Source organism: Brachyhypopomus gauderio, chromosome 5 (assembly GCF_052324685.1).
Source record: "Brachyhypopomus gauderio isolate BG-103 chromosome 5, BGAUD_0.2, whole genome shotgun sequence".
In the NCBI taxonomy this organism is placed as follows: domain Eukaryota; kingdom Metazoa; phylum Chordata; class Actinopteri; order Gymnotiformes; family Hypopomidae; genus Brachyhypopomus; species Brachyhypopomus gauderio.
This window is the reverse complement of record NC_135215.1, coordinates 34,268,049-34,293,815: the sequence shown is the minus strand read 5'-3', so window position 1 is coordinate 34,293,815 and position 25,767 is coordinate 34,268,049. Positions and strand designations below refer to the sequence as shown.

The following is a 25,767-nucleotide window of genomic DNA, read 5'->3' as shown; positions in this document are numbered from 1 at the left end:
TCAGACTCTGAGACACTGTGTAAACACATGCTCTGTGTCTACGTGGTGGCTGACCGCTGATCTCTTGAGAGAAACACTGGTGAACCCAAGAGGTTGGCCTGACTGAAATTCTAAAAATGTAGTCTTAATCTACAAATGTGGGGTGATCTGTGACCTTCACTGAAAGCTTCATTTTTGGATAGCAGCTGTTGTTTCGTTCTCACAGTATTTTCCTCCAGGCCCCTCCCTCTTTGGGTTCGTCCTATGGCTGAACGTGCAGTTCTTTAGAGTATATGGAAAAATAACAGGCATACCAAACACAAGGACAGCTGCACAGATGTGAACTAGATTTATATATATTTATTAAAGTAAGTATGAAATAACTTTAGAAAGAATAAAGTAAAACAAAAGTATAAAGGCATCATTTTCAGTTTTTTTTAACTGTAATTGTGACCTTGCAAGCCCACAATGTCAACAAAACACATATCTAATTTGTTATTAACAAGATAAAAATAATGTGAATAAATATCTGAAATATGTAGAAAGAAAATATCTTGTTCCTCTCTGAGGTCATTAGTAAACATACTAAAATGACAAACCTCAAGTAACATCATGGTTTTTGAAACAGTGCTTTCTATGTGGCGTCCTATGCAGAGTACGGTGTCTACAGACTGATTACAGCTCTTTCATCAATGATCTTTCTGAAGGATCATGATAAAATTGTAAAATATAAACAAAAATCCATGGAAACCAAGCTGAACACTGGAAACATTGGGAGATTCTCTGACAGACCTTCAGTTGACTTCTGTCTCTCCAAATGGAATAAAAAAATGTTCAAGCTCATGATGAACTTTTGATGGCCTCAAGTTTAACTTTTTTTTTTTTGGAATATTTAAGTTAGATTTTTTAAAATGCTACTGCTAAGGAGTGTAAGCAATTCTGCCTGTCACTGCTTGACTGGAGTTTGGCATAATACACCACAACTATGTTATAGCTGCAAGTATGCTTCAACGATGGGTTCGGTTCGTACAATATGATTAGCACACTGGAGTCCGGTCCAGTAAGTCAGCCTTAGAGAACACATACAGAAAACAAATCACCTGCTTCTATTCTCTCTTTTTGCCAGTTATTGGGCTGAATCTGAGTCACTGGAGTCCAAGCTGGCCTGTGTGGGTGTGCTGGTCCTCGGTCCTGTGTGGTGCAGGGTCTGTGTGCTTCTCCTCAGGCTCTCCAAAGACTGCAGAAAAGACCGCCTGGCTCTCTCCTCCTCCAGCGGTGAGACCCCTTCCTCCTCCACCTCTGCGATCTCAGCAAACGTCACCGGCTGAGTCTTAAACCTGGCCTCCCGTGGCCGCCGGGGACGGCTGCGTCCTCGGGCCGGGCCCTTGGGGACGGGCAGCTGCTGTGGGAACTCCTCCATGGCAGAAGCCATGAGGTGGGCTGGGAGCACAGGGAAGCTGGCGCTGTCCATGGGGCGCACGGCCATGGGTGGGGCGGGACGGCGCTGGGCGTTCGCTCGTTGAGGTGTGCTGGCTGTAGCAGCTCCTTCGCTCCCCTTGTTGCGCCTTAACAGAGATTCCAGCGCTGACTTTCTCCGTTTCTCTCACACCTTTGCCTGGCGCAGTTCACGTCTGTTCGCAGTTCGGAGTTCTCCCCCCCCCCGAATCACAGCGCACCCTCCGACACCTTACGTCCTGGTGCGGTGATTCTCGGTCCACTAAGCCTCCCTCTGGCGCTCTGAACGTTCGTCTATCAGAAGTCGTCAGACTCTCTCCCTTGGGCAGCAGTGCGGTGAGATTTCTCAGAGTCACTCTCCTGCTAGGATCTGTGTATGTGGGTCGCTTCTGTGTGAGCTCTTGACAGAGATGAATCCAGCGAAGGCTTTTATAGCTGCTTACACCCCCCCCCCCCCCCCCCCTCTTCCCCGCAGGCCCCTCCCTCCCTGTTTGCAGTCATGGTTCCGGCTACCATACCACTCCCCCTGAATAATCCCCCTTAAATAAAAGCTTGCTACAGGACAGCTGCATGGGTGGGGAGGAGAGGAGGAGGGGGGCATATGGGGGGGGGGGGGCAGGAGGGGAACGCAAAACATAACAGATATGAATATCAGAGAGATGAACCATTATTTTTCATCAAGATAAAGAAATTATAGTAAAGTGGCAGTGAAACAAACATTGACAACATTGACCACTAACATAACCACACGCATTCAAACGTTAAAAAGTCACTGTGACACGTGTGTGTGTGTGTGTGATTGCAACTTCTCTACGCTTTCCTTATTCATTTCATCTCAGGACATTGCAGGCAACCCATTCAAAATAATTTGGGAATAAAAACTCCATACAATTAACTTTCAAGCTCTGTGCTATAAATTCTTTTTTGAGCTCTTAAAATGTCAGATCCTTTTTAACATTAGTTTTATAGATTCACTGTAAGCAGTAATGGCTTATTTCTATTCCGCCAGTTGTAATCAGAACTCTTGATATTATTGATTATTGAGTGTGTCATGCCACTGTCATGCGTTGAACTCTGCCTCTCCCTCGCTGTGACTGCTGGCCTCTCTGTGTCTTGACTCACAGGACACGTTGGTGTTCCGGTGTGGAGGTTTGAAGGATGGTGTTGTCAAAGCTGTCTGGGTGGTGCAGCTTCAGTTTCCTCGGAGTTGATCCAACAGCACTCACAGGGATATCCAAGCACTGGGGTGTTGTTTTGAAGCCTTTTCCTATCCCATACATCTCTATTGACTTCATCTCTAATTTCCTTAGAAAGCTTCTTAGTCATTGTTTTCACAGCTTTTTTTCAGATTTTAAACAGTTCTGGTTTTTTAATTTATGGTGGACTTTTATTTAGAAAAGGTGCTTTTTAAATGATTCCTAGAGAGAGGCGATGATGTCCTGATTAAGACCTTCACAGCACTTATGTAAACAGAATATTTTTTTAATTACTTTTTGTCATAGAATACTCTCTTACATAATATCGATACTGCTTTAATTCATTTTGAGGGTCTCTCAAAATAAAATATGAATATATGGCCACACAAAATATCTATATGTGCTGTCATTTGTAATCCAGACGACTCGGATGACGTTTAAGGGGGCCGTGTGCTGCACGGCACTGTAAAGGCAGTACACACTGTGGGTGGTTGTCATGGCAGCGCATATACACATGATACTGACCTACTTCATCATGCCCTTAACAAGTGTATCTGTTATCATTCCCACGATCCTTCTCTCTGCTTTATGCCCAGATCTGTCCGTAGGACTATAATTACCTCTGACAGGACATTAGCCACAGGACACGTACACGAAATCCTCAGCCCAGAGGTGCATTAGATGCTAGGTGCACAGCGTCAGAACAGGAGACGGGCGCGGTGACGTAAGGCACTACAACCTCGTACTGCTCATTCTCCACAGGCCAAGGGGTAAGGGTAAGTTTCTGATTTACTATGACTCATGCTATTTTTGGAAAGGAAGGGCAGACGCTCCCTCACTCATCCCATCCAGCAAACACTCGCCTAGACAATATAAGCGTATGTCCAGTAAGATGGTGTGATATGGATGCAGGGGAGTTCTTCAGACCACGTGTCTGGTGAAGGCATGGTGAAGCTGATCCATGCCTTGTTCATGTAGCCTGTTGAGATGTGCATGTGATGAGAGATGGAATATCAGACAGGAGAGGGGAGATCAGACACGGGAGGGGAAATCAGACAGGAGTTGGGATATCAGACATGGGGGGGCGGGGCATCAGACAGGAGAGGTGATATCAGACCAGAGATGGGATATGAAGCAGGTGAAATCTGCACACTCTCTAATTGCTTCTCTCATTTTATCTGAAAACTTCACTCAGTGTGTCTTGGGACCCGGACAATATGGATGCTTTTATCTAAAGGGACCCGTATATGTCTGTACTGAGAGAATATTAATTTTCATCAGTTACCTGCTTGACCAGGCAACAGATGGTAATTCATACATTTACATACAGACCCCCAAAGCAATTCTGCAATCATCAAGACCATCAGGATTCTTCCTTGCCAACCTCTAAAAGGTTTGTCAGCTCTCGAGTTTCACTTTGACATTGACAATATGGAGAATGGAGATGTCAGTATCTGTGTAGTATCTGAGTTACTCCTTAAAGCATGAATGTCCACAAATGTCCTTGTCTTAATTAACAAGAGGACTTGATTTATATTTTCTGTTTGGTTGGTCTGTGGTTATACCAGAGAAAGACATAGAGCTGGGTTACATAATTTTTGTTTACTATGTCATGCTGGTGTTGAGGTCACATGTCTGCCTCACACAGCCTGCAACATAAACACTCTTGCTGAGATTTGAACCGAAGTCCATTTCAGTTTACAGTCACAAGCCATGAGTCAACTTGAGTTGACAAGCAAAAGCAGTTTCATTCAAATGAGAAAGTAGATGTTCTAATGGCACATTTTGTTCCAAATCATAGACTACAAAATAAAGAGTCTAATGCATTTAATCTCTGCAGGGCACTACCAGGGATTTGGGAACCCGTGACAAGATATCTCACTGGGCCCCAAACGTTATTTTAGGGCCCTTAAAACCAGCCTAGCATGGCACCATGTGCTCAGTTGAATCTAGCAAAATGTATTTATGCAGTCCTAATCTCTGAAGCTCCAGAACTATTGAGCAAAAACAGTTCACCAACAGTTCACCACATATCACAGTAGCAGAGTCATAGACCCAACCCCACACAAGTGCCTCCACACTGGCTCTGTTTGTGAGGTGTTGGGTGGCACTCTCATGTCCCAAACCAGGACCACTGCAAAGTTAATGACAAATGATAGCCAATGAAAAATGCATGACAGAATGTTGGAATTCCATTTAATCCAATAAATTTTTATTAAAAAAATTTTTAGCTCATTTTTAGAATATGAAAATGTTTTGAATTATATGGAGAAATATATAAAAGTTTAACTTTTTTAGTTTAGGATACAGGCAGAGAGTATTTCAGTAGGCTTCTCTAATTAATATTCTATTTTAAATGGTATAAGGTATGAATTATTTCACGTATGAGAGTCAAAAGCAAGAACAGTGGTCCCAGTGTCCTGACCACTAAGCAGAACACACATGGTGAACTGTTCTGAATTTGAGAGCTGGCGCGGAAGACTGAGGCCTGGTACAGCTGTGGGTGTAGGTTTGGAAAAGGCACACAGACCTGCTATGTCTACCCCCGTTCACATTACTAAAAACAACAATTCGTCACGCTAATGACAAAGTTCATGCAGATCTGATAATACATTAAAAAACATCTGCGGGCAAACAGAAAAAGGGTTCAGCTACTTATCTGAATCGGGGGGGATGTTGACATGGCAGTGATAACAGAGGGCTTTCTGTTTGAGTAGGTATCACAAGCAGCTGAAGTTAGCGCTTTGGATCCAGCCTACACGTACCACTGGGCTAAGGGTGGTGGGGCGAGTGGAAACGTGAGTAACCTGGTTCTGATGCAACCACTCAAAGCAGAGTCAGCCAGTCGGACTCAGAGGGGAGCCGTGTTCCAGCGCTGGGGTACACACAGGTCTACTAATACGTAGACCTGCCTAACAAAGCATGTCTTTTTTTGTGAGCAATTTTACTGGCGCACGTTTTTTTTTTCCCACGACTTACCATGAGATATCCGCACACAGGACTTTAGAAGGACTGGACTGGACTCAAAGACACACGGCAGTCACAGAAGACATTGTTTTTGCCAAATTCACAAATGGACGTATCCCCTGAAACGCTTGAAAAGCAAAAGTGTTCCCTTTCCCCCTCTCACACATCATGAGTTGCGTCAGTAAAAGGTCAGGCCCACTGAACCCATTACAGTAAACAGCATGAGGTATTGCATTCCAGCACAGACGCAGCAAGGGCCGGACTTTCCAAACACTTCTCCGTTTTTATTGGTTCACACAAGTGGCCCATGGCAAAGTCTGTGAAGTATTAAGAGGGCACAGAGTGTAGCTTTAATTAAACTTCTGCAACAAATCACTAGAAGTAGATCACAGCAAGCAACAGCAAGAGATTTATTCTCTCTTGCAACATGTACAAGCTTTGATAAAGGTCCTTGGTTAAAATCTTAACCAGAGGTTAGAATTTTCCAAAGCACTGAGGCTATACCAATAGCTTACAAGTATAAATCAGCGTAGATTATATATGTACAGTTAAATAATAGCAACTCTTTCCATCACCCTAAGGCCTTCGACTATGATGAACATCATTAAACCTTTGTAGACGTTCAGCTTCGTTAACCTTCCAAACGGTAGCACATCTTGTGCAGCTTGCTGACAAACCAGTGTGTCACCTTTGAGCAGAACGTCTGAATAACTCCAGCACATGTGCCGTATGAAAGCACATCCATTCAGTTCCTAACCCAGTTTCAAATGAATTGCATGTGAACTGTACTCGTCTCACAGAGCAGCTAGCCCACATGCAGAGAACGGCCTCCAACTGTGCGTGCAGAACGGAGTTGTGTCTGTAACCAAAGAATGAAATACAGTCTGGGTCAACACTCCCCATTTTGTACCTTTTATTAACACATGCTTATGGTGCTAGCAATTCTGTTGAAATGCTGAAACCACTGGAAGCAATAACAAAGGTTGATAGCTACACTGAACTTTTAGCATCTTAACGTCTTCAGCAAAGAACAAAAATTTTTATTTGAGAAGTACAAATTAGGGTGAAGAAAAAAAAAAACTAAGTAAAAGCAACTAATTTCACCTGTTAAAATTCTACCTTAACTGTTTCAACTACCTTATTCTTAGTCACCAAGTTCAACAGAATAATCAAATGAGTTGAGTAAACAAAAAATAATCTGGTTTGCTGCAAATAACATTTTCAAAAACACCAAATAAACATTTTTTAAGTAATAATTTAATCACTTTAAAGACCATTTAGCATGATTGAGACAGATCACCATCAAAAATGTTCCAACTAAAACAGAACACTATGACCACCACAAAGGCCCGCTTCACTCTGTAAGATGTTATCTTCTGCAGCGCTTCCTTATTTGGTGACCAGGAGATCGCAGTCCATCATTATTTTGTTGATATTCTGCTAGTGTTTGAGAAAGCCCACAGTCCTCTATCAGTTTCATTCCCTCCCTCTGTGAGGGACGGCCTCCTGCTCGCCACCTCTCCTCGCACTCTTCTTCTCCATGGTTTCTGTCATCTGTGGGAGGCACGTTCTGGCTCTGGGTAGATGGTACGGAAGGTGAGGTTGATCCTTGGCCCTCGGTCGTGGTATTCCTTTGCTACCTGATGCTGTTTTGAATTAAACGTGTGACATAAGAGCCTTAGATGAGCTTGAGATAAAATAATGTCACCATAAGGGATCTTTTGGAATGCATCCAAAAGACCTGAGAAGAATACTGAAAAGTTCTTAACTCATGGCCCAGCATGACCATGATGACAAATTTCAGAGCTTCTGTTTTATAGTGCTGGCAGCATGGTTGTGGTGGTTAGCAGTTGCCTCACAGCAAAGTGGTCTGGGTTCAATTCTAGTTGTGTGGTCCACTCTGTGTGGAGTTTGCATGTTCTCCCTCTGCCTGCGTGAGTTTTCTCCGGGTACTCCGGTTTCCTCCCACAGTCCAAAGACATGCGTGTTAGGTTGGTTGGTCACTCTAAATTGCCTGTAGGTGTGTGTCGCCATGTCGTGGATTGGCGACCTGCCCATGGTGTACCCTGCCTTCGCCTGATGATGCTGGGATTGGCTCCAGCCCCCCATGAAACTGACTAGCGGAATTAAGCAGTAAATATAATGGATGGATGGATGTTTTATTGTGGTGTGTGGTGATTGTGTTGTGACACACAAGGCCCATGTCCTACATGACCAGTTTGGACCAGTACGGTACATATTTCAGCAAGTAATTTTAGAGCGGCGCGGGTCTCTGGGGATCCACATCTAGAGAAAAGCTCTGTCAAGAGAGGAGTGTGTTCTCACGCAATGTTTGCCTACATCTACGAATATTTAGTGGATTTTTCAAAGCACTCTTTTGTGTTACAGTAATAAAAGTTCCCACAACTGCTTTCAGACACATTCCAAAATCAAATTAAAAGCCTAAGAGACATTCTTCAGTTGTTACCATAAAACTCTTTGACCTTCTTGCCTGGTGTTTATGTTCTGTGAAGGCCTATAGCTGGTCTTTGTGCCAGCATGCTCAAGCAGTTCTACAGTGGTGGAGAATCACCTCCAACAGGCTCTTAGCTTTTAGATGAAATGACAACACGGGTCTGCCGAAGCCCCCTACCGTCTCTCCAGCACAAGGCTAAGATCTTAAGCTCTGAACACAACTGGTACCTGATGTTCATTTTTCTTTATGGTGTCTTTCTTAAACCTAAACCTTGTGAACACTGCAGAGAACTGCACAAACATCATCTTCCTGACCGCCACATCCATTTAACAGGATGTTTGGTGGCTGCAATAGTAAATCCAGCTCCTTCATTTCTGTTCTGGCAATTTCCTTCACTTTTAACAATGAATAGTTTCTGTATCTGCATACTAGTAGATACAGGTATATATTCTTATCCATTCAAGGCTTTATCTAGTTTTCATTACCGAGGTGTCAATGATGAAAGTTTGAAGTGAAAGAGAAGGGCTTTCTTCCTTGATAACTAATGAACAAGCTATCAAAAAATTACAGGAGTTTTTTTTAAACAGACGACAAGTAGTTTTATACCTGCCAGTCATCTTGAGTGCATCCTTCCATTATTAGAAGTGTCCCATGACTCAATGGGATCTTCAGTCTTTCTACATACGTGTAGTCTCCATTATCCTCCTTAAAAAAAAAAAGACATCTCTAATTATAAGCAATACATAATTGCATGTGAACACGTCCGCTAGCTCTGCACAATAAAGCAGAATCCAACCATTTAAACCAGTATTTACTGGCATTTAGCTCAAACACCCCTATTTACCGTACTTGTTTATGAGGCCCAGAGCTGTGAACAATAACAACAGTAGCTGACTCACTGGTGGAGGTTTCTTCCGGAGGCTGAAGACTCGCGTGTCCCCCAGACTGAGGGAGGCGATGGTGGGACGGGGGCCTAAAGAAGACTCATCGTCACTGTGCCAAGCAATGCTGTCCTTCCCATCACGGTACAGGTTACAAAGTAACGAGTTAAAGGTGTGAGAGGTCTCGCGCTCGATGGCTTGACGCAGGGTAACGAGGACAGGATGCCACTACAGGAGCAAGAAAAGGTGTCCAGTTTTATGCATAAAAGACAGAAAATTTTACATGAAAGAGCAATAAAGAGCACCAGAGAAAGATGGAGATTTATTTTCCTTTTCAAACTTTGTGTCTACGCAGTTACAAAACCTCATCACAACAAGTAAACACAAAAATGAGTAAAACGGCAATACACAAAGAATACATTTAATATGGGCAGAGTTACGGTCACGTTGAATCCTATTTACACACAGTTTTAGGTATTTAATGTATAAAGAGAAAGTGTCTGAAACCTGAGGGTTGGCTTGCATTGTGGAACGAGAATATGTGTAAGGCAGTTCTCCGTACCAGCAGGTCAGCCTGGGTTCCCCGTACGCTCCTCCTGAGTGAGGCAGCATTTACATGTCACGCAGTGCTTAAGGATTCATTCACATCTTTTCTATGGTGGGCGAGCAGGAGAATACACATGTGTACAGCACACGTATGCATGCACACACTCTTCTGATTTTTTCAGAACTGTACGTTTAATTGTAATGCACTTTATTTAATTTCCTTTATAAGGAGTTGCAAATCAGTGCCAGTACCCAAGATTTATTTTTAACATTTTCGTTCCAGCTTGTTCCAAATGTGGCAATAAATCAAACTGATTAGCAGAACAAAAGTGTGTGTCACCAAAAAGGGGCTTCACGTAGGCTTCGGTTAGACATTGTATTGCTTTTCTAAAGAAAATATTTATTCCTTTGGTATATTTAAGCCCTTTTAAATATGCTGCCACTTCTGGAAAGGATCAACCAAAGTGCTGGAGGCAGTAGCGGGTCTGCCAGTTTGGAGAGGAAGAGGGACTGGAAAAAGTGAGTCATCACAAATACGCAAACACAAACACAAACACACACATGCCTTCCTTGTCTATACAGAATCAGAGCTTAACTGTCAAATTTAACACACTAAGAATGAGCGTCTTTTTCCCTACCGGCTGCTTACTGCTTTATTTGTGGCACTCACCCATCATGCGATAATTGGTCTTCTGTGACCACGGCAGCTCAGCCATCAGTGTTGCAAACATCCAGTCAGCCTCCTCCATGGGCAGAAACCTGGGTAAGAGCTGCAGTCTGGAAACACAAATATCGGGGTATATAGTGGTGGATGCTCTTCCAGAAATACCTGCTTCTTTGATGAGACATCAAGATTTTGGCTTTAGTGGAACTGTACTATAGCAGTTGCTTTTAACCAGTGCAGCAGCACACACTCAAGCAAAGCGGCACCCATGAACATGCATACTTATATAATCTTGTGCTATTCTGTGCCACTGGTCACCCAATGTTCATTAATCTGAATATTGATTATGCTGCTTAGGTGTGTCCTCCTAACAGAAATAAATGGTCAGTAGAAATATCTGATTGGTTATCTAGTCACAGTTACCTGGACACTCCTGTGGGACCCTGGCTGACCTCATAGACTCCAGCATCTCTGAGAATAAAACAAATAGCATAACAAATAATTTATGTAACTATAATTTGATATGACTTGTATTGTACTAGAACAAATTCTGTGTTTTTAGGCCACTCACTCTATTGTCTTCTCCTCAGGTATCACTCTGATGGGCTGGAATACATATGAACAGATGAGCGGATAAAGACCTTGACAACTGTCCCTCAAGCCACACATTAGTTGGCACTTACAGCGGACGGCTGGTGGAACTCAAATGTTCCTGGACCAGTGCTCCATGACCGAGTCACTGGCTGTCCACCTGCTACAAAAAACACTTATGACAGCAATCAACAATATCAGTAACACCAAGTGCATGATTTCATTGTTTATACTCTAAATGAAACCAAAATGTGGCAGTAGCATTTAATATGAGACGTTAGTTTTGAAGCCCCGACTTCAGGACTGTGTTATAGTCTAACTTCATCAGCTACTGGTACGAGACCTGTACCCCCCTCACCTGTAGAGTGTGCTGCTTTGGGCGCAGGTTTGGCCCAGGACCCCTGCACCCGGGCTCTCTGCCGTTTGTCACCCATAAAGTAGAACTACTCCGGAAAAAGCCGAATATTGCGGTTATTAGAGGGTAATGTGATATTTCACAGACCTTGCTGCCACCTTCAGGTGTACTGAAACACAGGTTGTGCAGTTAGGCAGCTAGAATAGTGTGTTACGAGACCCACACACAGCTGTTTGATTATTGAATAAACTGGCAATGACCCAGAGAAGGTAGAAAGTTAAATTATCCACACACACACACACACAGCGCGGTTAGTTCAGCTGAAACTCGAAAACGAACTGAGGAACATTGGTGGCGTTCGTTAGCGATGCTAGGCAGGTTAGCTAGTTAGGTTGGACAGTTAAAGTTAGGCTAACTAACTACCGACAACTAAAACCAGAGTTTATGATACAGCAAACATTACTTATACAAGCGGTTAAAGCAAAGGTTCGAGATCACGTTTTACATTTTAGCTAATTATAGCACTGCCGAAGAGCCGTAGCGTTCAAGCAAATTCAGTCTCACCCAAAAATATGTCCGACATCATCCAAACGGCTGTCAGCACAATGGTTCCCATGTGGGCTTGGATCAGAGACAGATATACAATAAAGTTAATGGTTTTTCAAATGACATATATTATAACAAGTCAGTTCATTTGAAATGTACTGGTCACAATAAGTTATCAATATATATCTATTTGTATATCTATAGTGATGGGTTTCTTGTGTTCTAAACCCTGAGATCTAGAGCCACTTTTGATCATTGACTATGGACGCTTGTTTTCACATTACATTTGATGTGCCAGAACATTTTTCAGGGCTCAATTCTCATAATTTGCACAATTTTCTAAAGGTTATTCCCACTGATAAAACTGACTTCTCTACAGGTACCCTTCTCTAGTCAATATGAAAAACCATTACCAGGGGACGGACTGGCCAGAGCTGCTATCTGAGTCTCAGTACAATATAGTTTTCCATAGTTTCCATCTTAAGGAAATGACTAGAACTACTGGCCTAAATACACATCAAAATATAAAACTACCACTGACAGATTGTTACCAATTAAATTTTTTTCCAGCATGTTGATTGTATATATTAACTCAAATGAACCAGACCTTAGTAATTATCTCAGCAACAATCTACAACCTGTCAATTATTTAAAATGCCACTATAGGCAAATACTTCATATTCAAGGCATCCATTTGTGAAGTTAACCAAATTGATCCAGTTTAAAAATCCTCAACATGAATTAATTAGAACATTAATGTATTATTTGGAAAATCTCAAGAATCTTCTAGTGAAATATCAAGTTGATTTTCAAAGTTTGAATTACAGTACAATCGAGGCTCCAAATGCATTTTGCTGTTGTAAGGAAATGGAGAACAAAGAAGAACACCACAATTTAATACCATAATAAAATCACATCTTTATTTGAAACACTCCATAAATTGGTTCTTTTATTAACATAAGCATATGTGAATTCAGTAACAAAAGGCACACTTTGTCATCCAAGATTAAATAGTGTTTGGAATGCAAACGTTCAAGTTTTTCAATCTGATGCAACCACTTCAGGTCAAATACCTAAGAGTTTATTTGACTGGTCTGAACAAATCATACAGAGATCAGAGACACCTAGAAAGAGACCTCGTAAAAGAGGCATTCAAAGCGGCATGTTACAAACTTTGGTGGAAGTTTTAAAAGTCCAGCAAGTGCATCACTGTGACTCAGACTAGCAGCTAGTAAAGATCTCCTTTCAATAACCACGACCAATTTCCTGCATATTAGTGTAAGGCACATTATTTTGAATGATCAGAGATTGACAGCATGTGTGTCCAAAGTGGATTGTAATAAAAACCACCACTAGACATGTTTAATTAACAAGTATAAAACACCCAAAACCCCCACCACCTTCTTCATAAATAGAATACAGTAATAAATCATACAATATGTAAAAATATAAAAATGCCAATACTCATTTGATCATTCAAAAACAGCAAGAGGCATTGTATAAATTCACCTTCTTATTCATTGTAAACATGGACTACAGGGCACTGGACATCAGTAGGTAGGTAACATCAAATGGTGCATGAAGGTGTGCGAATGGCTCTTAAATACACATGAAAATATGTACATCAAACCCACCTCCATTCAAATACCCTCTGCTTACAACAGCAGTGAAGACGGCCCTCCACGCACCAACATTTCACACCCTGTACCGACAGCTATTGCCCCTCCCATTCCCGAATCAACCCAGCAAATGGAGAAGAAAAAAAATGCATACCAAGTTAAAGCCCAGGTTTGAACTACTTCATTCAAGATGCATCAGTGTGACATCTGCGTGTCAGTAGTTCTTGTTGCAAGTACATAAAAAGTTTGTCAAATTAGGCAGAACTTCAAAGAACTGACAAAACTACTCCAACACTGATTCAGAGAGGTCTGGAAGAGTTATTCAAACTGAGCTGCAGGAAAGCACACTTTAGATGTTTGTAGAGTTCTTTTTTTTGTATTTTTTTTTTTAAGTTTTTTTTTTTTTTAGTTTTACACAGTGACTATGAGCTATCTCAGCTTTCTCCTCCTGAGGTAGCCACCACGTTGAGCCTTGTTCATGCGCAGGGCGAAGAAGGTGACCACCCACCTGGGAGCCAGAACAGCACTGAACCATCCCTACAGGGAGAACAGGAGGTGGGAATTACAATCAAAGCCACACGCCTGTCTATCTACACAGGACGTATTTAGACAAACGTCTTGCAAAATATGCAAGGGGTGGGGGACATGGAGTCCTGCTCTTACCATAACTGCATGCGGAAAGTATCCATTGGTCTGTTCCTGCAGCCCCACAGTAGTCAGTTCTGCAGCTACGTAACGTTCAGGGGTGGGCTTGTCCAGCGTGGGAGTCCTAATCTTCGTCATTTTGGTGGCCACGAAGAAAGGCAGCACACTCTACAGAATGGAGACACGCAAAACGAACGGATCTTTCTGGGTCCAGAGCAACGGCAAACCCCCCGTGGTGGAACTGCGGACACGTGAAAACACTGAAAAAGTCCAGTGGAAAACTGACCTGGATAATGATCCCCTTGGTCTTGTACTCCGCTTGAAGACCACGGGAGAAGAAGTCAACAAAAGCCTGGCGGGATTTAAAAAAAAAAAAAAATCACCCACAAAAAACACAAAACCCCACACTTAATATTCCAACTCTTATGCAGAAAACCACTACACATTAGACTTGGTCATTATTCTGAACAACTTGGCCAAACCTCAAGAACAGTTTAGAGGTTTAACTTGCTACTAAAATGAAGGTGTGCAGAGGTGCAGGGGCTGGTGAGGTCAGGACTTACCTTGGTGGCAGAGTAGACAGTCAGGAGGGGCACTGGGTACATGCCGCTGGCAGAGGAGATGTTTAGGATAACGCCTTTAGATCTGAAACACACACGACGAGTCTTTAGTGCACCGAGGATGAGCTGATCTAATGCATCGCTTTAAACCAGGGGAGAAACAAAGGCTGTATATGTATTAATATAATACTGTTTTGAGGACATTTTAAGCATGCACAAGTGCATGTGCATGAGCGAGCACACACACACGCGTCGCCATGTGTGTTGCCATGGCACCAGCTTTCTCATGCAGTATCCCTGCAGCTGCAGTAGTGTGCTTTAGAGAGCCGAGGTTGGTCCCATTTGAACAAAATTTTCCCAGCTCAGTGATTGGTTGCATTGGGTCATGTGTGACTATGGGGCCAATCAGAGAGATGCATTTGTTACCTAGCCTAACAAGCCATTTTTTCCAATTTTGAAGGCCAAGAAAAAAGGGAGGGGAGTGTTGGGGAATAGGGGCAAAGCTAGCCATCAGGTGAAGGCGTTCAGACATATTTGAGGCCTTGACTTTAGTGTCTTCAAGAATAATAAACAATTCAACACTCACCTAGTCTCCATTCTGGGCAACACCAGACGAGTCATCTGTTCGAGAGAAAAGGGGGGGGGGGTTAAATAGCTAAACATCACCTCCCTTCTTCAATAACTGCTATTCAAAATCAGGCAAATGAACACATTTGCTTTCAAATGTGCACAAATGTAAATAAATACTTACTTGGCACACCGATGTGATATTGACATTGATCATTGTGGTAATGAACTGAAAGAGAAGAGGAAGTGAGGACAACCTTAAATGCTTCAGGGATTCAACATGCTACTAACCCATTAGCTTTACATAGATGGGGAAGACTGTGATGAATTATAAAAGGAGCAGAAACACAGATGGTCCACCATGGTGAAACTACACCTATGAAGTCTTGCATTAAAACAAAAGCAAACAGACTTCAGTATATTACCAGTCCTGGTATTAATATTACAATTTCCACTTCAGTTGTAAGATCATAAACCAAGTCACAATTCTACTCACGTTATCTAGATCAGGGATGTGCAGGAAGAACTCCGGGTACGTGTAGGAGATACCAACATTGTTCACTATAGTGCAAAAGGTAGTTTACAGTTCACAACAGTCCAGCAAAACTGATCCAATAAAAGCACTTTGGCGCAAGCACGCATTAGGCAAGAAAAGTCAAGAGCAAATTCAGACTGCAAACTCACCAAGGACTCCTATTTCCAGGCCAGCAAGTGCAGTTTCAATCTTTGGGTAGATGTCTGCTTGACTGAAATCTACAGCAACAGTCTTGGTCTCCACCTTGTACTGAGACTCTGCAAAGAACAAAATCGGGTCAAATTAACTGCAACACCAGAGACATATTGTATACTCTTGGCAAACATTTAGATGCCAAGAAAAAAACATTTTAAAAATAGCTAAAAACAATACAATAAGCTTTGAATGCCAGGTCTTGGACAGCAGGGGGTGCTGTGTACCAAGAAATGAGCTATACTGCAACCTCCCACACCCCACCTCTACTTCTGTTGATATGCCTGCAGCAATTAGAACGTATTGTCCAAAGACTCATTTGTCTGAACCCTGTTCAAGGGAGGTATGAGAGGAAAATTCCTGATGCAGCCAGGGCAGTGGAGAGAGAGCATGTAAGCAGAGATGGTTCAGGGGTGCTGGGTGGTGGGCTTGAGACATGCACTGCAGACAACCAAATATGATCCAATAGGACTCGTATTAGCAAACAGGAAATCTATTTTAAGACCTCATAAGAGTCTCATTATGTCATGTTTAACACGTTTCTGGCTTTAAATAGCTTCGTGACTGTAACAAAGTGGTCTTGGTGACATCACACCCCCGCACTGCCAGGGCATTGGATGAGATGCGAACACAGAGTGCCAGGTTTGGCAGGGAGAGACCTAGCTCGTGACTACCCATAACCCCCCCTCCCCCAACGCCCGGCACGACCGTGCTCATGGCAGACGGAGCTGCACAGCTTCCTTCACCAATGGCTTCTCTCTTCCACTCCCTTGCTCACGTGTGCACACACAAAAACCAATAATACCCAACAGGATGCCACAAATCCAAGAAAAAAAAACAAAAACAAACCATGGATATGAAACTACCTAAACAAATGGTTTCTTTATGCTTCTCTACAGGCAGGCAGAGCAAGTGAAAACATCCCAGCACAAAGGGGTGCAGACCAGTATAGAGCATCAACACACTGGCTAATTCTAAAGGGAGTTCAGAAGAAGCAGGGCCAGAATATGTGCCCCCCACTTGAGGCAGAAGACCCCCCCCCCCCTCAATTACACACAGACAAACCAGGAGAGGCAGACAGAACAGGTGACCTGGCAAAGCCCAGAGCAACTTCACCTCCCCATTCACGAAAGCAGAGGAGCATCAGTGAGAGGAATGACAACTGAACTCCAACCTTAAAAAGGGGCAATTTTAGCATCAAAATAACCCAAGTCATTCAGTTTTCTGTTAAACAGACTTCTTGTACAAAACGGGACACAATGTGTAGCATGAAAGTGTGGAGGGTGTTGGCCAGGGAGGGGGCGAGCGTGGAGGGTGTTGGGCAGGGAGGGGGCGAGCGTGGAGGGTGTTGGGCAGGGAGGGGGCGAGCGTGGAGGGTGTTGGGCAGGGAGGGGGTGCCCACGTCAGCGAGGGCTCCAGTGGAGATCCTCATCTCACACCCCGTGCACTCAACCCTGAAAATTTCCATGACGACAGTCATCAGAAAGGATTCCAGCATCCACAGGGAGGGGATGGTGAACATGGAAAGGTTTCCATGGCCATGGGGGGTGCTGGGACAATATTCAGCTGGAGTGAAATTTTGAAGGGGTGGGATTAGATTGGCCACACACGGTCAAAGATTTGCCAGAAAGTGTGTGTAAAATGTTATGGGGGGGGGGGGGGCGCGTGGTCAAGCAGACAAGGGCCTTAATTTCCATGTTGGTGTCAGAGGGTACAACGTCTAATTTCACTACACAACTGATGCATGTTTGTGTTTGCATCCCAGACCCGAGTCAGGGGTCAATGGCAGACCTGTCGGACAAGATGCTCAAAGGTCACGTGCAGCTGTGTGTGGTGTTGGGACTGCGCACTCCTGCCAGGGTGCATTAGCACTCAGGCCAGTCAGCTCTCCAGAACACCCCCACCCCACCCCCCCACCCTGCCTGCCTTTCAGGACAGCACTAAAAATACACCCTGCTTCATTAACATTAACAGGACAGTCTGTCATTCACAGTTAGAGGGGTTCTGGTGTATTCACATGCTCTCATCACACACACACACACACACACACACACACCCACCGAGGGACTGGGCGACGTCGTCCAACTTCCCTTGAGAGCGGCTGATTAGCATCATGGAGAATCCTCGTTGGGCGAGCTGAGTACCAACACACACACACACACACACACACACACACATTATTGCATCACACCTGCTCGATACAGTTCAACACAGTTCAGGTTCACAAAGGTTCGTTTCCTTCTCCTCAAAGCAGATCTCTCCACATCCTCCATCTTCGTCTCTACACAGTCTGCACCGACTGGTGTTTTCAAACATTTCACCAAGCGGTTTTGTACCCTCGTCTCATGTCAGTGATTTTCTTGACGCTGCTTGCGAGAGGAGAAGAGGCCGCTCCAGTCGCACGCTCTCCTGTGGCCTCAGAGAAGAGCCCATCTCTGGTGATGAGTCACTGTGCTTTCCGTGGAGAGAAAGAGAGAGAGATAAATAAGTAGAGGAACCCTTACCTCCTCCGCATAGGACTTCCCAATACCATCTGTGGCTCCTGTCACCACTGGAAAAGAAAACCCAAGGAGAAGGGGTCAGTTAAAACAGAAAAAAATTGTCCAAATGAATAAATAAAAGAAGCCTTTATATTTGTTGGCAATTGAGGCTAAGAATTCCAACCAAGTACCTTGGCAAAACAAATGAGAATGCGATCATTGTAAATATGCTACATGCTCCATGTCTCCTGAGGCCATGGGAGCCTTGTACACAAAAGGGATCAAAAGAGCAGTTGTACAGGTTAAGCTGCCCCCACTACATCTAGCATGACGACATGGGTCCCGTCAGGAATCACTGCAGCTGGTAAGAGTGTTTTACTGCTGCAATAGTTTGAATACACACACGAACTTGGCTGTGGTGTGCCAGCAAGGCCGTGGTGGCATTTCGGTGATTGAGGAACGCGAGCTTCCTTAAGACCACTAACCACCTCCACAGCCTCACTGAATTTAGGAGGAATAAAACTGAACTTTGAACATCCCCCTTCCAAAACCAATATTTATATACAATTTTAAAAAGCACACCTCTCCATAAATCTCAGATTTAAACAACCTCTGCTGACAATGGACCGATTTGGGCAGCCAGTCATTCACTAGAGCGAAGCTGTTGGCTGGATACAGGGGAGAGGAGGGAGAGAGTGCTGACGTCCACACAGCCCAACAGGACGGGAGGGGTGAGCAGGGATCCTAGGGACCGCCAAAAATAGCAACCAGAGGAGAGGAGGAGAGAGGGAGACTGCGCAAAGTCAAGAGATGAAGAGGGAGAACTCGATTTCACTCGCTATTTTTAAACCCGTGGTAAGAATCAAACACTCTCTGACTGAAAAACTTCAATGGGCTGAGCTGCATGCAATCTGATCAGTATCTGATGGTGCAAACAAAGTAATCTGGGGGCCGAGACAATAAGAGTACATCAAGCTCATGAGGAAATCGTTCAAGAAGAACGAAGATAGTGTGTTGCAGAGAGGGGCTGCTGTAGATGAGAGACATTTCTTACAATTCATATCTTCCATTTGGTTGATTAGGGAGACGAGAAACCTCAAGCTTATAAAATTGTATTGATATTTCAGATATGTACATGATATTTCAGCATGAAATTCTCCACAGACATTGCTTGTCAGTGCTTTCAACAGCACTCCTGTTGTACAGGAGACGCCACACCAAAGCAAACAGCTCGGCCACGCATTCCTCCAGGGGATTCCGCACGAACAACATTCCTGTAATGAGCACTTGGGCAGTGTAGTGACCCATTACGGTGACAGCCAAGAACTGCAGGAATGCAAGGTCAAGCTTGCGTTCGTGTTTGTGTGCAGAGGAACACGAGCAAAAAGGTCAGAGGTGAGAAAGGGCAGTGCACAAAAGCATCGTGTGCATTGGTCTAGTTAGATGCAACCATCAAGTCATGCCTCATTCAAAGCCACCTGTCTCAACAAACATCCCATTTAGTATGTAAAAAATTCCATTGTACATTCTGACCCGCATAACCCCAAAAAAACGGGCATTTCTGCTTTAAACGTCTCACGGTCCAATGCCCACAGGCCACTCCCACACCAGAGCCCCAAGCAAGTCTCACGTGAGCCACGCAGAGGAACTATGCAAGCAGTCACGTGACCACCGCCGAACTGCTGACACACGACCCCAGACAAGCGCACACGCTGCATGCAAGCAGGGTGCAGGTTTCTGCTACAACAACATGCCATTGTTCACCATTACCCCATCCACAGGCACGTCGAAAGTCAGCCTTACGAGGAACATCAAGTGATTTCTTAAAAAAAATAAAATAAAAATTTAAATCACCTCCACTGAAACGTGAAGCCTGCGTGATGGAGGCTGGTGGCGTGCGCGCGTGTGCCTGTGAACATCACGTTCAGAAACATGGCGCACTGGCCCCCACTCCGCTTCAATCTTGCTACGCTAAAAAAAGCAGCGTGGGGAATAAAAATAGCTGCCGCGTCTGGAACAGCCACTGCACCTGAATACCAACAACATGCCCCCCCCCCCCCCCACCTCGCCGCTTTACCCAGCAACCCAGCTCACCATGGTACTCCTGCAGCACCGCTCTCCAGACCCCGACGCAGAACTCTGTTCTGTTCAACAGGGCATTTCCACCCTCTCTCCCTCCACCAAGCAGGAGTTTCTTGAATAAACTAGCTTGACCAGTATGCAAAATGCCATGTGCTGGTCCAAACTGAAATAACCAATTAATCTCAATTAGATCTCCAGCACGGTATTTAGAGAGGAGATAAGATACAGCTTTGGGATACACCGTCAAAGTGGCTTTTACTTTTTTTACTTTTTAAAGTGGCCCCTTTTTTTTACTACAATGTTAGAAAGCATCAAGATGTCACAAAACACACACACAAAAAAGGCACTGGTTATTCTGTAGGACACACGAGATATTGACAAGAATCATTAAGAACAATAATTTGCCTTGTGCAGCCATTCTACATGCCTGAGTGACGGAGCTCTAACTCACAAAGCCAACACCTCTGGAGAACTGCACGTCCTTCACGTCAAGACTGAGACAAACGGCTAAATCAGATGATGCCTGGATATGTGGAATAAATAAATATGCTAAAACGGCTACAGAAAGAATACATGCACATATTTCAGCTTGACCACCTATTTGGCCAAAACCTCGCAAATCATGTGGGCAAAAATGCAGGTTTAATGTGGCACAACTGATGTTCAAGGTGTAGAGACTGGGGTAGGATGAGAATTAAGTAAACGCAATAAAACACAAACTGAAGATGACAAAAACTCAAATGAGAAGCTAAAAAGAAAAGATTCCTCCTTTTCTGGAATTAAATAAATAAAACTGGCTGAGTCGTGACAGAAGAGAAAAGAGAGGGAGGGGTCTGGAGGGTGAGAGAGAGAGCGAGAGTGAGATGAAGATGGAGACCCAGACAGAGAGAAAGGAGGAAGAGGAGGGAGTACAGGAGGGGCTGCAAATTTTCCCAGCATTCAACAGCAGCACAGAGTGTGTTGGTCACATGAACGGCAGTGTTCGTGCCCCCCCCCCCCCCTCCTCAGAGCCCCTCCACCCCCACAGCACAGAAGAGCACCACATTGTCATTCACAGCACACTCGGTATGAATGACAAACCTGTTCTACATCAGTACGCATTACAATAATGATGCATGATCTAGGTTTATCTTTAGTCAGCAAAAGCTACACACAGCACCCAAGAAAATAAAGATATTGTTATACAAGAGAAAAGCTGAATGGGAAAAGATAAGAATTTTGTAGAACACTGGATTTTAGTAGTCAAACATGCAAGAATCAGTCCAATTAAAATGTGCGTCTCCAAAGCCTTACTAATAAAAATGTAGGATGGGAGAATTAACTACATTAAGTGAACGTCAGCAGGGAATGAGTAAAGTTTAAATGAGGGATAATTAAAAGTGTACAGTAGCAGCTTGAGCCCAAGGAACTTGACCATCACAACGTGGATGCGATTCTCAAAATTCAACAGCAGGGGTCTCCTGATCATTGCGGTTGATACACGAACACGGCTCACTTTTGTAAGAAAAACACAGTAGACCTGCTATTAAACAGAATGACATACATTAAGTCCATGAGCACATCTTGGGTAACCTTGAATCAAGTAAAAAAAAAAAAAAAAAAAAAAAGTCACCATTCTTAAAACTTGCTGGGACAGGGAAACTTGTTGGTCTGGATGTGACTACTTAACGAGTTAGAGGAAGCACTTTGCGTTTGGCAACCACATGAGAAACATTTGAGACGATGAGATTCGTGAAGTGGAGAAGAATACAATACATTTTAAACGGCTTACCAACTAAGATCATAGATATACATCAGCAATTCATGTCCAGTTAAGCAAGAGGTTAGCTTGTAATTATGAGGAATAGTCAAGAAGCTGAAACTAGTTATTGCTCAACCCGACAGGACCAGTGCTTCTGGAATTACAAGAAAAGGGACGTTTCCCCTTCCACCTGCATTTAGACACCTCCAGCTCACCTGTACCTGGATGCCTAGGACAGTACGCTCATTGAAAGGGAATGCAAGACGAGTCAAACTGGAACCCCGATTCTTTGTTTCAGGGAGTGGCACGACTATATCAGCTCCAACGTGCGATTAAAGCGACACATCGCGTCGAAACGCGCAAAGAATTGCCTTCAAGCCGTAACTCACAACGGCCAGTGCAAGAGTAGAGCGAAAATACGAGATGTTTTGCGAGCCATGGGCTGTCATGGCCAAGCAGGGCCGCTAGGGGGCGCGAGTGGTGCCAGCCTCACCAGTGCAGACCCCGTCATGCATTTTTTGCAGTCCGTAACAATGCGATGAATAACACTGAAGTAACTGGATTGCATATCTAGGTGTGTCGCGTGAATATTGTTAACTTTGCATTTATTAGAACTTTTAAAAATCCGGTTGGATTTAGAAACCTACCCTCACAAGCCACACGTGGTATGGACCCGCATTATAATTAAGATTGGCGTTTTAAACTGCGTCATGTTGCCAAAACCAACCTACATACCCCCAAATAATCAAGAAGGTTCTGGTCTCGTCCTTACCCAGCTAGAATATAACCAAGTGTTTAACTGTATAAAAACTGAGGATAATCACCGAATCGTTCGCAAAATTATTTGTCAGCAGACGCGCGCACCTAGACGAGAAACCGGAGAACTGGGTCAGGCTAGGCCGATCAAACACAGGACAGGACACAAAAGAGAGAGAGATAGAGAGAGAGAGAGCGAGATAAATTAAAGATCACGAGATATGGTTTGCCACGCTCCAACACTTACGTCCATGAACAATAACTTGATGTTATAAAAGGTCTAAAAACTTAAACGGATCAATGCAAGTAGTATATCTGTGTAAATATGGTTAGTCCGTTTCCATAAAGATGATATTTACAGCAATGATTTAGTCTGACTTCATCTCAGTGACTCACATCCTGCGATAATCTGCGCACAGTCCACGAATATATGGCGCAATCCCTCAACCCGACACACTTCTCGCCTCTTCATAGACGTGTGAAGATTATGTGGCTAATTTCTTAATTTATATGGTGGGTTTTTCTCTTGGCATACATTATGTAACCTTAAAACATATTTAACATATTACATGTTTACTTTGGACGTGTCAAAGATTAAGCTTGCGGCAAAATGGAATAAAAAAAAGTTCAATTAGTAGTACTTGTAAAATCTATGAAGTTCAATCACATCCACAGTTTTAGTTGAACGCCCATAATTCGTATTATACTTGGTGTTTGTGGGTCAGCAACTGACGGTTTTCTGTTTGAACGAATGAATTCAACTCACCTGCCCATTTCCCCAGTTTGGGGGAGAGCAAGTCTCCATTTCCCATCACCCAGATCCTGAAGCCGGAGAAGATGTGGCACAGCAGCCAGAGCGCCAGCGCGCCCGTGGCGAGCGCCCCGACCCAGAAGATCGGCGTCTCGGCTCTCTGGAGCATCTCCACCACGTCCAACACCTCCATGTGTTCGGCCGGCTGTGCGTGCTGTCTGACCCGCAAAATGAGGCGATGTGCACTGATTTAACGATACAACGTGCGAGCCCCTTTATAAGCAGGTTGTGGCATCACACCCCCACAACTCCTCAAACATACTAGTCTATCCAGATTTAGGTGCACACCCCCACCTACTCCTCCACCGCCCCAGCACACCCACATTCGCCGTTGATTGGGCGAAACTCCCATCCGCCAGGAGAAACTTACCATTCTTTGGTTAAATGTTGCGTCAATCACAAAGGCTCCATTCTCATTCATCAGGTTCTCCATCTGAGAGGGGTGGGTCGAGAGCTTCGGTCGTTGAGGAACCATTGGAGGAACATTACGGTGACCTCCATTCAAATAATCCCATTGGTTGTAATTCAGAACAGGTTTTCCGTTTCAGTCAGGATTATGAAACCTCCAAATCCACGTTTTCAACTAGCAGCCCCCACTATTTTATGAATGAAGCTTTTCACCTATTGGTCAAACGAGGATCTGTTCGCCCGCCTTCCCTACAATTTCTGGACGAGACTATTTGATGGAAGGAAATATTTCGTATTCTTTCGTGGGTGCAGCCTCACATATGACTCACCGGCTACATAAAAAGAACAAGTCGACTAATTTGTACCATGAAAGGATATTCTTTTACTAAATGAATGGCAGGACAAGAACACATTACAAACACGTCTTGAATACCTAGCCCTTTATTAGTTATGAAACACACATCCCTCATCACACCGCATTTAGAAATATTTCCCAGTTGCTGCAAAAACTACAATTACCACACCTGACTCTCCTGAAGTCTCGCGAGAATCTTCGGGATCTTGGTTTTACAAATACGGAAGAGAGCATGAGATTATGTAAACACCGAGGTAGATAGTAGCAGTCCTTACGAGAAACGTTTGAAAGTCGTGTTACGTGATGTGAAACCCGATGTTACACACCGAGGTCCTATAACGTTTCATTTGATGAGGAACGAGACGTGTTGAAGGAATGTACGACAAGTAATGGAGTGACAGCACCCCGCGTTAGTCAGGTTAAGCAGGCAGATGTGAGACTTCATACCACCTTTCTGTCTACAAGGCACTGATGTTGTCGCCATTCTTACACCAATCTCATCACGACGTGACATTTAACTTATAATTTAAGCATATGAAGGTCTGGACTTCTATATTAACACACGGGATGCATCAATTACATATTGCTTAGTACAAAAAAGTAATTGGATCTCAGAACTAAATTATGTTGGTGTTAATATTTAACATTTTAGTTCAGCAAACACTCATCCGTCTGTGACTTTTTGTCAGTTTGCCCCAACGCTTTTATTTGCGGAGCAAATAGGCTACAGAAAACATGGGGAAAGATTAAATGCATCTATATGTAAAACTACACGCTTCAGAAATTTGATTCAATAAAGTTAAACAAAATGAACATAATCCAGCACTGAATGCAATTAAGCACAAACATTTTTATTTGAACTGAGAGACGACAGCAAATCAAACAATGCGTTTCATAAGGGCATAATACATCACTGTGTCAAAAATACCCAAACGCCTAAAACCAACACATACATGAGTCAGGTCTTGTGATGCATGCACTCAAACAAATAAATACCTCATATAGCAGGCTAGACAAATTTGACAGAAATAACCCTATTAAAATGTACTTTCTGTGCTTTTGATTTGCTTTGCTGCAGAATTTATTGCATCTTCAAAATTCCCAGGTTTAAACAGCACAGCTTAATCTTCACTAGGTGAAATGTATGTTAGTATAACAGAATACTGAGTTATATACAATTAAATTAGACATATACTATTGTTTCAGACATTGTTGTAATTGTTGCAGCTAAGATCTATATTGCTTGTATTGCTTGCTCTGACGTGGCTTTTTAAATGTTAATTTTTAAATAAACTAAAACCTTAACATTTATACATGTAGAAATGCTTCACTGCAAGGGTACACATATCTTCAACTTCACCTATTCTCACCCCTCCTTTCA

General features: G+C 43.5%; 3 protein-coding genes across 7 annotated transcripts; all 3 read right to left on the bottom strand.

The window, feature by feature from the left end:
- Positions 1-319: 319 nt before the first annotated feature.
- Positions 320-1,854, bottom strand: c5h11orf96 (chromosome 5 C11orf96 homolog). The gene has a single exon (XM_077007377.1). The coding sequence runs from the start codon at positions 1,463-1,465 to the stop codon at positions 1,106-1,108; it is 360 nt and encodes a 119-aa protein (XP_076863492.1). The 5' UTR covers positions 1,466-1,854; the 3' UTR covers positions 320-1,105.
- Positions 1,855-4,955: 3,101 nt separating this feature from the next.
- On the bottom strand, positions 4,956-11,681 carry alkbh3 (alkB homolog 3, alpha-ketoglutarate dependent dioxygenase). Of its 5 annotated transcripts, none has more exons than XM_077007374.1 (10): positions 11,654-11,681; positions 11,093-11,177; positions 10,827-10,897; positions 10,715-10,749; positions 10,567-10,614; positions 10,150-10,256; positions 9,441-9,529; positions 8,952-9,161; positions 8,659-8,757; positions 6,494-7,243 (listed from the first exon to the last, which is right to left on the bottom strand). In XM_077007374.1, exons 2-10 carry the CDS (start codon positions 11,166-11,168, stop codon positions 7,148-7,150), a joined length of 831 nt encoding a protein of 276 aa, XP_076863489.1. In that variant the 5' UTR covers positions 11,169-11,177; positions 11,654-11,681; the 3' UTR covers positions 6,494-7,147. The 5 variants fall into 5 exon arrangements, with proteins under 5 accessions (XP_076863491.1, XP_076863489.1, XP_076863490.1 ...); XM_077007375.1 differs by having other exon boundaries at positions 10,827-10,894; positions 11,654-11,679; XM_077007372.1 differs by having other exon boundaries at positions 10,827-10,909; positions 11,654-11,672.
- An 837-nt stretch (positions 11,682-12,518) lies between these two features.
- hsd17b12a (hydroxysteroid (17-beta) dehydrogenase 12a) lies at positions 12,519-23,875 on the bottom strand. The gene is made up of 11 exons (XM_077007371.1): positions 23,579-23,875; positions 18,258-18,304; positions 17,814-17,889; positions 15,711-15,818; positions 15,523-15,587; positions 15,211-15,255; positions 15,046-15,080; positions 14,463-14,544; positions 14,186-14,251; positions 13,918-14,067; positions 12,519-13,791 (listed from the first exon to the last, which is right to left on the bottom strand). Exons 1-11 carry the CDS (start codon positions 23,754-23,756, stop codon positions 13,684-13,686), a joined length of 960 nt encoding a protein of 319 aa, XP_076863486.1. The 5' UTR covers positions 23,757-23,875; the 3' UTR covers positions 12,519-13,683.
- Between the last annotated feature and the right edge of the window lie 1,892 nt (positions 23,876-25,767).